The 12,715-nt window shown below is 52.0% G+C and overlaps 1 protein-coding gene across 1 annotated transcript; it reads left to right on the top strand.

Moving 5' to 3' along the window:
• The first annotated feature begins 7,802 nt into the window (after positions 1 to 7,802).
• LOC131417978 (carbonyl reductase [NADPH] 2-like) lies at positions 7,803 to 11,957 on the top strand. Its single transcript, XM_058562074.1, has 9 exons — positions 7,803 to 7,829; positions 9,853 to 9,976; positions 10,504 to 10,601; positions 10,715 to 10,869; positions 10,966 to 11,008; positions 11,114 to 11,213; positions 11,340 to 11,404; positions 11,654 to 11,771; positions 11,854 to 11,957. The coding sequence occupies exons 1-9, from the start codon at positions 7,803 to 7,805 to the stop codon at positions 11,955 to 11,957; spliced, it is 834 nt and encodes a 277-aa protein (XP_058418057.1).
• The last annotated feature ends 758 nt before the right edge of the window (positions 11,958 to 12,715 follow it).

Below are 12,715 nucleotides of genomic sequence, written 5' to 3'. Positions count from 1 at the left end.
TGCAACAAAAAGAATAAAATATCTAGGAGTAAATTTAACCAAGGAAGCCAAAGACCTATACAATGAAAACTATAAGACATTACTGAGTGACATCAATGATGACATAAAGAAATGGAAAAATATTCCATGCACTTGGATTGGAAGAATAAACATAGTTAAAATGTCCATACTACCTAAAGCAATCTACAGATTCAATGCAATCCCAATCAGAATCCCAAGGACATTCGTCACAGAAATAGAACAAAGATACTAACATTCATGTGGGGCAACAAAAGACCCCGTATAGCTAAAGCAACCCTGAAAAAGAAGAACAAGGCTGGAGGCATCACAATCCCTGACTTCAAAACATACTACAAAGTGATAGTAATTAAAACAGCATGGTACTGGTACAAAAACAGACACACAGATCAATAGAACAGAACTGAAAGTCCAGAAATAAAACCTCATATCTGTGGGCAGCTAATCTTTGACAAAGGAGCTAAGGACATACAGTGGAGAAAGGAAAGTCTCTTCAATAAATGGTGCTTGGAAAACTGGACAGCCACTTGCAAAAGAATGAAAATAGACCGCCTTCTTTCGCCATACACAAAAATTAACTCAAAATGGATCAAAGACCTGAAGGTGAGACCTGAAACTATAAAACTCCTGGAGGAAAATATAGGTAGTACACTACTTGCCATCAGCCATAAAGGGATCTTCTTGAATTCCATGTCTACTCAGACAAGGGAAACAAAAGAAAAAATAAACAAGTGGGACCTCATCAGATTAAAGAGCTTCTACAAGGCAAATGAAACTAGGATCAAAATGAATAGGGAACCCACCAGCTGGGAAAAAATATTTGCAAACCGTATATCTGACACGGCATTAATCTCCATAATATATAAAGAACTCACACAACTGAATAACAAAAAAACAAACAACCCAATCAAAAAATGGGCAGAGGAAATGAACAGACACTTCTCCAAAGAAGATATACAGATGGCCAATAGGCACATGAAAAGATGTTCAACATCACTAGTCATCAGAGAAATGCAAATCAAAACCACACTAAGATCTCACCTTACACCCGTTAGAATGGCTATAATCACCAAGACAAAAAGCAACAAATGCTGGAGAGGCTGTGGAGAAATGGGAACCCTAATCCACTGCTGGTGGGAATGCAAACTGGTGCAGCCTCTATGGAAAACAGTATGGAGATTCCTTAAAAAATTAAAAATAGAAATACCTTACAATCCAGCTATCCCACTACTGGGTATCTACGCAACGAACCTGAAATCAACAATCCAAAGAGGCTTATGCACCCCTACGTTCATCACAGCATTATTCACTACAGCCAAGAAGTGGAAGCAACCCAAGTGTCCCTCGACTGATGACTGGATAAAGAGGATGTGGTATACATATACAATGGAATACTACTCAGCCATAAAGAAAGACAAAATCATCCCATTTGCAACAACATGGATGGACCTGGAGGGTATTATGTTAAGTGAAATAAGCCAGAAAGAGAAAGACAAACAGGGCATGATTTCAGTCATATGTGGAAGATAAACCAGCACACTCACAGATAGAACAGTTTGGTAGTTACCAGGGGCTAGGGAGCTGGGGGGTGGGCACCAGGGGTGGAGGGATGCACTTATATGGTGACTGATAAACAGTAACATACAACAAAAATTTCACAATAAAAAAAAATCTGGGGGAAAAAAAAAAGCTATGACTCCCCGAACAAGGAGAGTGGGTGCCTTTGATCTGGGGTAGAGAATGAATATGCAAGAAGGAAGCTTTGTCATTCCACGTAGAGGCGGGCAAGGGCTGGCACATGAGCAGTTCAGATACACGCCCCTGCATGCATCGCATGTGGTGTTAATATGACTTGAGCTCCTCCCGGGGTGGTGTTTCTAATATTACAATGAAGTAAAGGTCACTTTTGTACACTTTTCCATTCTTCTGCACAGGCATCATTCCTGCAGGGTGGTTTGGACTGGTCTGAGCTGCTTTAAGCTGGTGGGTAGCTGCTCATCCTCCTGAAAAACAACTTTGAGGAACTACTGAATGCTGATGGCATTTGTTAAGCAGCTCTTTAAGCAACTTAAGCAACAAGTGACTCTAAACCTAAGTAACTCTTTAAGCAACTCGGGAGCAGGTAGCTGGTGACAAGAGGAGTTGGATTGACCAGATGCAGCAGAGAAGTTAGGGCCTACCAAATATTCAGCTGCTCCCTGACATGCCCCAGCCTCTCTAAGTGTAGGTGGGACCATGGGACTCATCCTGGCCATGCTGTGGGCAGAAGTAGTGCGTGTCACTTCCAGGCCAAAGCAGCCAAGAGCAGGTGCAGGGCGTCACAGCTGCCTCTTGTGATGACCAAATTCCAGATGATGTAGCTACAAGCTGGTGGCGCCTCCACCAGCTTGAGTCCCTGAGTGGCTGACCCTGGGCCTGTAGCTTGAGTGAGAGAGTTCTTGTTATGTTATGCTGCTGAGATTGTGGGGCTTGTTGGTGCAGCAGAATTGTGGCCTGTTGCAAAGGAGCTTAGCAAACTGCAATCTGAGGGAGCAGTCTCCACAAGACCACGCTCACTTCAGACACCAGCCATGAGATCAGGGATCCCCAGGACCACCCTCACTGCAGACCAGCTGGCTACAAATTCAGGGGATCCCACAACTCTCCCCTCGGCATCCATAATTCTCTAGAATGACCCACAGAACTCAGGAAAGTGCTGTACTTACGATTACAGTTTTATAACAGCAAAACAATATAGGAAATCAGCCAAAAGAGAAGACATAGAGGGTGGATTCTGGGAGGCACCAAACATGGAGCTTCTGGCCATCTGTCCCAGTGGAGTCTTGAGGCTTGACAACCTGCATGGATTATTGCCAACCCGGGAAACTTGCCCAACACTTGATGTCCAGAATTGTTTTGGGTTTTTTGTTTTTTGTTTTTTTTTTTGGTAAGGAAGACTGGACTTGAGCTAACACCTGTTGCCAATCATCTTCTTTTTGCTTGAGGAATATTCGCCCTGAGCTAACATCTGTGCCCATCTTCCTCTAGTTTGTATGTGGGTTGCCATCACAGCATGCCTTGATGAGTGGTGTAGGTCCATGTCCAGGATCCGAACCCTCAAACCGAGGCCACTGAAGTGAAGCACACCAAACTTAACCACTATGCCACCGGGCTGGCCCCCAGAGATTTTACTGGGGCTTCATCACCTACTGCGTGTGGGGCTGGCCTGACCTTTAGACTCCAGTTCTTTCCAGAGGTCAGAACCGATACAGCGTGTCCCAAAGCCCCCGGCATAAATTACACACGGTCCTGTCAGGCAGGACATGGAGGGAGCCTGGAGCTCCCCTTCCAGGAGCCAAGGCAAAGGCCAGACCTGTCTGAGTAATTCATTCTTCACTACACACCTGATGCAAGAGGACTGGGGTTTTGCCAAGCAGACTAACGACACAGAGGCCTGCTCCTCTCCTCCAGCCCAGTAAGGGGCTCACAGCAGGTGTGGCCCCATCACAGCCTCGGGGCCTGTGTCTTTGTCCATTTCCCTGTGTGGCATGGGCAAGTCCACCATGTGCATCACAACCACAGAGCACAAGTCAGGCTCATGGTGGTTCCTCATGTTGCTCAACCAGGAGCAAACGACTTTCCTTTTGAAGAGACCCTGATGAGCCCATGTCAGGGAGCTGTACAGTGCCGCACCCTGGGGCAGGCATGGGGGCACTTTGCAAACCCTTTCCAGGCAGCCCTGATCCTGGGTTTGATGCCCCTCCAGGTGCTGTCCCAGGGTGCAGGCACCCCCACCCTCTTGTCTCATGGGAAGACAGCCTCTACGGCCTGCTGGGGCCAGAGTGCAGAGGGCAGCCTCTGGAAGGCCAATTCTGGAGAATGAAGAACCCAGAATCCCAGGGGTACAAAAACAGTCAGTAATGCAGGCATGAGAGTGAGTGTGTGGTGTGTAAGTGTGTGTGCTGTATAGTTGTGTGCGTGGTGTCTGTGATGTGTGTGTGTATTGTGTGTGTGGTGTGGTGGTGTATGTGTGGTGTGTGTGTGTTGTGGTGTGTGTGTGTTGTGGTGTGTGTGTTGTGTATGGTATGTATGAGTGTGTGGTATGTGTGTCTGTGGTGCATGGTATCTGTGGTGTGTGGTGTATGTGGTATGTGTGTGTGGTATGCAGTGTGTGTGGTGTGCAGTGTGCATGTGGTATGCGTGGCATGTGTGTGGTGTTTGGTGTGTGGTGTGTGTGTTGTACTTTTGGTGCATGTGTGGTGTCTGTGGTTGTGTATGGTGTGGTATCTGGGGGGTGTGTGGTGTTGTGTGTAGTGTGTATGTGGTACGTGGTGTTGTGTGGTATGTGTGTGGTGTGGTGTATGTGGTGTAAGTGTGTGTGGTTATGGTATGTATGGTATGTGGTATGTGGTGTGTGTGGTGTGTGTAGTGTGTGTTGTGTCGTGGTATGTGTGGTTTTGTGTGTGGTGTTGTGTGTGGTATGTGTGGTACATGTAGTACCTTTGGTATGCATATGGTGTGTGTTTGTGTGATGTGTGGTATTGTGTGTGTGGTATGTGGTGGTGTGCGGTGGTGTGTGTGTGGTGTGACATGTGGTGTGTATGTTTAGTGTGTGTCTGTGGTGTGTGTGTGTTGTGTATATGTATGTGGTGGTATGTGTGTTTGGTGTTGTATGTTGTGTGTATGGTATGTGGTGGTGTGTGTAGTGTGTATGGTGTGTGCATGGTGGTGTGTGTGCTGTGGTGTGTATGTGTGGTGTCTGTGGTGTGTGTGTTATCTGCGGTGTGTGTGGTATGTTTATGGTATGTGTAAGGCTGTATGAAGCCCTCAGGCTGCCTTGTCCCTCTGCCCTGTGTCCTGGTCCCCTAAAGAGTCGGCCTGGCCTGCCCTGGTTCTTAGCATCTCTGCTTCTCACACGGGGCCCCGTCTCTTCCCCAGCCCTCCCCCATGCCTCCTCTTGGTCCTGGGCTCAGAGAGACTCTCTGTGGCCAGCCGGGGCCTGGAGAAAGCCTGGAACCCAGGCTTTGTCTCTGGCTCATTCTTGGCTTGTGGATGTGGCAGATTGCACTCTCCACAATATTTCGCTTCCCACATGCCTGCCTTGCAGAGGCTGCTGAGTGCTGTGTGACTTGCTGAGTGCTGTGGTGCTCCTCAGCTCAAGTGTACTAGGCACTAAGGGCACTAGAGACATTGGGGAAAGGACATTCTCAGCCCAAGGGCCACATGAGTAGCCTGAAAGTGTCTGTGGTGGCCCTGGAAAACACACTGATCCTTTGTAGCTGCAGGGCCAAGATTTCCAAAACCAAACTCAAAATCTCATCCTGAATAACAATGCAAATTGAATTCCTAACCCTGCAGGGTCCCTTTTCTTAAAGCTGCAGCATTAATTGGTAATGAATGGGTCCTGGAACCCTGGGACGGGACAGATGGGCAGACGCTTTGAACCACTAAGTGTTGCTGAGCTCCCTTTCCCAGGAGAAGCAGCCCTTCAGCCGCTGCCCCAGGAGCTCAGTGTCCCTTTGCCTAAAAAACTTGTAATGGCCTCCCCTGAGGTTGTTGTCCTGCAGGGAACTGCTGGTCCTTCTAAGTACACAGCCCACCACCTCTCTCTACTCTACATTTTTTTTTTTTAATTTATTTTTCCCCCAAAGCCCCAGTAGATAGTTGTATGTCATAGTTGCACATCCTTCTAGCTGCTGTATGCGGGACACAGCCTCAGCATGGCCCGAGAAGCGGTGCATCGGTGCGCACCCAGGATCCGAACCCAGGATCCGAACCCCGGCCGCCAGCATCAGAGTACGCGCACTCAACTGCTAAGCCACGGGGCCGGCCCTCTCTCTCTGCTCTAGACTCTCAAGTTCCATCAGGTTCCAGAGGGTGAAGTATAAAGTGTGACCCATGAAGAGGTGTAATGCACACCAAAAGAATTGCACGGTTTTGCTGATTTATATCAATAGAAATGGGGAGAAATCTGTGTGGAATGGACCCTAAGGGTAGGGGGCCAATGTGGAAGGAACAGAAAGCTGCATGCAGATGAAGATAGATGTGGGCTCACTATGCAAAGATCTCAATTCCGTGAGTGAGTGTGAGCAACTGAGGGGCTCTACCAGTGTGCTTGGCTGGTTGACAGAAACTTGGACCCAAAGATGGCCACTCTAAATGAACTGAAATGCCAGAACTTCCTTGGCATGCCACAGAGGAAGGTATCCAAAGGCATACAGAGATCAGAATGTTAGACCTGTTCACCCACCTCGGAGAGCCCAGAGGATGCGTCTTTTACCACACTTTTGAGAAATAAACTCATGGGGAGCTCCCCAGCATCCTTGAAGAGCTCTAAGGGGCTCTTCTCTGTAGGCCAGTGGTGACAGTGGGAACTGCTGCCATTGATCTGGGATTCCTGAATTCAATGGGAGTGATGGGATCCCAGGGTGGCAAGGCCCAAGGGGTGGCATTTAATTCCCAAAAACAAACTGGTCATGATTAACACAATGGTAGCAAAGCCATAGTCGTAATCAAAATGTTGTACCTGCAGAAGTCTTATCCACTGGGCAAGGAACCTTGGCCAGCTGAGAGCAAAGGAATATGAAGGAGTGTAAGAAGATAAACAGTAGTTATGACCATGTGACCATGTGGCCAGCTGTGGAAGAGAACTGTAATAATTTCATCATTATTTTTTCACAAATATATTTGTGTACTGTAGGGAAGGAAGGCCTATTCCTCTACCCTCTAGGTTCTTCTGGTGGGTTTAAGAATTAAGCTGACATGAGACATAATAACAGGAGAAAATTAAACAAATTTAATAATATGTATACCTGGGAGAAACCCAGGAAAACTGAGTAACTCACCAAAATGGCCAAAGCCACCACCTTAAATACCATCTTCAGCTAAAGACAAAGGAGGATGTTGGAGGTAGTCATTTGGGACTTCAAAGGGGAAGAAGGCAATTCACATGGAGATGGAAAAGCAAATGTTTGGTAAACAGATGTTTGCTATGCCTTCCAGAGACAACGGGACATGGGGAGAACTTTGATCAAATGGGCCTTGCTAGGTTCCTCCCTGTCTATCACACCTAGTTCCTATTATACTATAGTTAACTATGGTGATAGCTCCTTCCTGGAACAGGCCTTCTATCTTAAACTCTTTTAGGCAGTTAGGGGGAAGGTCAAAGTTTTTTTCTGAGTCTTTTTCTTAAAAATAATCAAGCCAAAGAGACATATTGTGGGATGGTAAATTCTGATCTCCCACAGTACATATTAACCAATTTTTTCCTCTTCTCTTCTCCCGTTCCCACACCATCTACCATCAGATGTGTTAAAAGTGGTTAACCTTTTCAGTATTTAAGTTACAGGATATCTAAGGGGGAGCGTGACTCAGTTGGAAGAGGAATGAACATCACCCAGAGATGGATAAAGGGACTTCACATGATCTTTTGGGGAGAGGGTAGCATGTGTTTGGTTGTGTACTGTAGGTTGAATTATGTTAGGCAGATTTTGCTATTGGCTTTCCTTGGAAGTTAAGTTCAATGGACTGTGGCAGATTTGTGTTGGGTCCATGTACATTGCACAAGGATGAACCCAGAGTCCCAGAACCGCTTTCTCTGCATAGTTCCAAGTTGGTGTGGAACACAGGAGACATTTCACCCGAAACTTGGAGGACAGAAGTGAAGCTGCAGCAGCCATGTTCTTTTTATGCCTGGAAGGGTGATGCAGTGATTGAGTGTTCCAGAGGGAGGCAGACTAGAAAGGCGGGACATCCAAAGACAACATGTGACCCTGGACCGCACTCTTTCACTGTAAAAAACGAAAATGGGGAGCTTCAGTCATGCAAGACAAGTAAGTTCTAGAGATCTGCCGAACAACATAGTGCCTGTAGCCAACAATCAGTACTACAAACTGAAATACTGCGTGAAGGGCTAGATTTCAGGTTACGTGCTCTTACTGCAAACAAAAACCTACAGAGCAGGAGGAAACTTTTGGAGGTGATGGATATGTTTATGACCTTGATTGTGGTGACAGTTCATGGGTATATGCTTATGTTCAAACTCATCAAATTGTATACATTCAATATGTGCAGTTTAGCATATATCAATAGTACCACAATAAAGCCGTTTTTTTAAAAAGAAGATCATTGGGACACCTTATGAAACTTGAATAGTGGCTGAGGATCACGTGGTAGGGACACATAGTGTTAATCTCCTGACACTGACGGTCGCATTGTGGTTGTGTTGTATGTGTTGTGTGTGTTGTGGTTGTGCAGGACAATGTCTTTGTTAGAAGGAAACAGACACTAAGCTATTTGGGGGTGATAGAGTGCTAGTTTTGTAAATTACTCTCAAATGGTTCAGAGGAAAAAAAGTTCTACTATCCTTGCAACTCTGAATTATTTTAAAATAAAAACTATCTTTAGCATTTGACAATGCGTCTGGAGTGTAGTGGTGGCCTTGGTGGAGCGGGGCAGGCACTGCTAGCTTTTGATTTGGGGTGTGGGTTGATGGAGGTAGGGAAATTGTTTAAGCTGCAGGTACTTGGGAGAACCGTCCCTTGAGGGACCTCTGCGAGTAGATCAGGCAGGGGGCAGGCAGGGGACTGGGGGCTGTCTGCCATGCCTCAGCCGCTGGATGTTCCTTTCTCCCAAGCTACCTGGAGGTCAGCACCCAGGGTTCAGGACAGGGGTGGAAGAGATGTGTTCCACCCTGGGGATCTCATGAAGAAACCTGAAGGTCACATTGTAGATGAGAGCTGAGCCCCTCGCTACATAGCGGTGCTTTCCAGGCGCCCCTCCTGTGTGCATTCTGAGTGGGTTCACTCAGGCACAGAAGTGACTTTCAGTTGTGCCCTCCACAGCCTGCACCCTGAGTCCCTTTTAAAAATGAATTTCTGACCAGGGTGGGGGAAGACAGCCAGCTTTCGAGCTCCCTGCGTCCCTGCCCAGGGCAAGAGTTTCCTCTGTTTTACTCATTGATGAACCACAAGGTCAAGGGCTGCGCCCAGCACCCTCCAGAGGGTGAGCCCCTCGGACCTCCAGGAGTCAGGGAGAGCTCAGAGAGGCGGGATGGGCTTTCTGACAGGAGCCCTTCTTCCTGGGGTCGCGCCTGGGGGTCTGGCCCAAAGTCTGAGTGAGGGAAGGGCAGCGGGCCCACCTACCTGTTGGGGCCACACCTGGAGGGCCTGGTGGAGGTGTCATGTGCCCTGACTTGACTCTCAGACCTCCAAATGGAGGCACTGGTCCTGCAAGACCTGTTACACAGGACTGGAAGGCACTTGGGACACACTCTCAGACTCCTTCCCAGAAGTGGAATTGGCATCAGAATCCACAGGTATTAGTGGCACAAGTTGGGAGCACATGTTAAGTTCTTTGCCCCCTCAGAAGAGTCCACAGATTTGCACATTTGAGAGGGAATGAGGGTGCCTCAGGGAGGTCACACCTGTGGACAGAGGGGTAGGAGTCCTAGGCTGGCTAGCAGCAGGTGAAGAAGATCTGGAGGCTGTAGTAACCTCCAGACTGGGGCCATGGTGGGGTGACGGGTGGCAGGGGCAGGGGGCCAACCCAAGCATGGTGTGCCTTGGCCATCACCCAGGGGCACCCAGCCTAGAGCTTGCAGGGGTCAGCTCCAGGCCATCTGCCCCCAGACAGCCAAGAAGGGGCATGTCCCTCACCTCAGGGTTTATTTTTAATTTCTTTTCCAAAACCCAGGTTGGAGTTTCTGGCTGAGCCTTTGGGGTGTGGGTGAAGAGGGAGGCCCTTGAGGGGAGCAGGCTCCCGTGAACAAGGAAGCAGCAGCTGCTCTGATGCCCCACCCCGCCCGGTGCCCCCGCCTCCCCTCCTCCGGTGACTCACACACACTCCTGCTCGCAGGCCTCCCCAGCCCGCGTCTATAAAGCCTCCACGCCCCGCTGTCCGGCTGGACAGAAGCTCAGAGCCAGCACCACGCAGCTGAATTTCCATGGCCTGAGGGCCCTGGTGACAGGGGCCGGGAAAGGTGGGTGTGAGCGGGCCAGGCGGGGGTAAGGGAGGCCAGAGGTGGAGAACAAGGTGGCCAGACTTGAAGCCTCACAGGTCTGTGTTGGGGTCTATGAGTCTCTTCATGTCTGTCATAACCGGCCCCACCAGCAATTGTCCCCCAGCAAACCACAGCCCCCGGACCTAGGTCTGGGCTGCTCCCCACCACCCAGCAGGCCCCATTGGCACAGGACACTAGCCCCTCCCCAGTCAATGCAAGACCACCCCCCCTCAAGAGAGGGCAGCCCTCAGACTCAGGCTGGGCAGATGGTGGTCCCAGCCACGGCCTCTTCCCTGGGCCCAGTGGGAAGGAGCCGCCCTCTGGGGCCTCCCTTGACTGGATCCTGGCTGGTGGGCCTCTGACCCAGGCCCTCGCTCACTCCCAGGCCACCATCTTCTGGCCAGTGCCCTCTCACTGCTCTTTCCTGAGCAGCAAGGCTGCAGCCCCTGCCCCCAGCCTTGACCCAGATGCTTTGAGCCATCTGCCCTCCCAGTGCACCCCTGCAGGGATTGGACGGGACACTGTGAAAGCCTTGCATGCCTTGGGAGCCAGAGTGGTGGCTGTGAGCCGCACCAACGCTGACCTGGTCAGCCTCTCCAAGCAGGTGAGGCACGAAGCTGTACCATGGCCCAGGCCTGCCCCCCACACCTTCAAGGATCCTCACGAGCCTGCCAGGACCCCCCCACCCTCCCGTAACTGCCCAATGCTTCCCCACAGTGCCCCGGGATAGAGCTGGTGTGTGTGGACCTGGGTGACTGGGAGGCCACAGAGCAGGCACTGGGCAGTGTGGGCCCTGTGGACCTGCTGGTGAACAACGCTGCTGTGGCACTGACATACCCATTCCTGGAGACCACCAAGGAGGTCTTCGACAGGTGGGGAGTGGGAGAGCAGGTGGGCTGGGGAGGGGGCTGCTGAGGACGTGGGGCAGATGTGGCCAGGGTCCATATGACTATCTGCTCTCCCCCCAGGTCCTTCACTGTGAACCTGTGCTCTGTGTTCCAGGTGTCCCAGGTGAGCCAGCAGGGGGAGGGTGTGGCCCAGCACTGACATGGCCCAGACACAGCCCAGGTGGGAGTGCAGAGGGGTCAGGCTGCCCCCCTCTCACTCTGCTTCCAGATTGTGGCCCCGGGCATGATCAACCGTGGGGTGCCTGGCTCCATCGTCAATGTCTCCAGCATGGTGGCCCATGTCACCTATCCCAACCTAGCTGCCTACAGTGAGTCCCTCTGCCCAGCCTGTACTCCCCGTTCCATGCCGGAGCCTCTGGCTCTGGGGCTGGGCCTCCGTGCTCTAAAGAAGGCTGAATCCCTAAGGGGTCCTCAGTGTTACCCTCCCCTCACAGGCTCCACCAAGGGCGGAATGACCATGCTGACCAAAGCCATGGCCATGGAGCTGGAGCCATACAAGGTAGGCGTGGAGGCGCTGGGGGTGTGTGGGGGCCCGGGTCTGTGGGGGACACGAGGCAGGCCCTGAGGGGCAAGGCTGCGGGCTGGGGAAATGAGAACGGGGGCGGGGGTGGTGAGAGAGTCCTGGGGACCACCCAAGTCTCTGGGCAGTGGGGTCAGGGGTTGACCCAACACAGTAAGCAAGCTCAGCCGGAAGCGGGGGTAGCGGAGGCTGTGGGGGAAGGACTAGTCCACTGGCCTTTGGTCCCAGATTCGGGTGAACTCTGTGAACCCCACGGTGGTGCTGACAGCCATGGGCCAGCATGTCACAACGGACCCCGAGTTGGTCCGGAAGCTGAAGGAGCGTCACCCGCTGCGGAAGTTTGCAGGTCAGCGGGGCCGCCGGGGGCAGCGGGCGTGGCCGGGGCGGCTGCGCCGAGCTGCGCTGACCCCGCCCGCTGTCCGCTGCAGAGGTGGAGGACGTGGTCAACAGCATCCTCTTCCTGCTCAGCAACCTCAGCGCCTCCACCAGCGGCTCGGGCATCCTCGTGGACGCCGGGTACCTGGCCTCCTAGAGCGCCCTGCGCGGGGCGGCCAGCGGAACCCGGCTCGGCCAGGGCCCCACGCCCCGACCACGCCTCCATGCCCCGGCCTCGCCCAGACCAGGCCACGCCCCCAGCCCGCCTCCACGCTCACGCCCCACCCTGCGGTCTCTGTGGTCCCGGCAGTCGTCCAGCCCCACCTCCATGCTCCGCAGAGTGCCCTGTCCGCCCCACCAGCGCATGCCCCATGCAGACCCCGAATCTGGCCACACCCCTCCGCAACCACACCCGCGCTGCCATGAGACCCCCGCCTCTGTCGCCCCCACCCACTGTGTCCTCTGCTGTGCTGGGGTCGATTTGCCTAAGTAAATGCCACTGTGGAACCGTGCCTCTGGAGGAGCACGCCGCGAGGGGACGGTCAGGGATTGGGGGCACACATTTCACCTTCCGTGAAGCAATGGGGGCGCAAATCCTGAAGCCAGCGGGATTCCACTGCTGACCCTGCCTTTTGGCAGAAGGGCCGTGATTCTTTCGCAAGGAGGAGATTCCTCGTGTCTACGCCCCTCCCTCCAATACCCAACATGCCCCGATCAGAGAGCAGAGGGCAGAGGGCAGCCTGTAGCCGCCTTTCCTCCCCTAAGACTCTGGCCCTGCCCTTCAGCCCAGCGTCCCAGCTGACCTGCTGATCGCTGCCCATCAGAGAGGGTAGAGGGTCTGCGGAGTGGGGGGGATGCCCTGGACCCTACCTAGGCCATCCCTAGGGAAGATGAGACTGAGCACTCAGCCCCGGC

This window comes from Diceros bicornis, chromosome 18, assembly GCF_020826845.1.
Source record: "Diceros bicornis minor isolate mBicDic1 chromosome 18, mDicBic1.mat.cur, whole genome shotgun sequence".
In the NCBI taxonomy this organism is placed as follows: Eukaryota; Metazoa; Chordata; class Mammalia; order Perissodactyla; family Rhinocerotidae; genus Diceros; species Diceros bicornis.
Note: the sequence above shows the minus strand (reverse complement) of the source record. Positions and strands in the feature narration are given on the sequence as shown.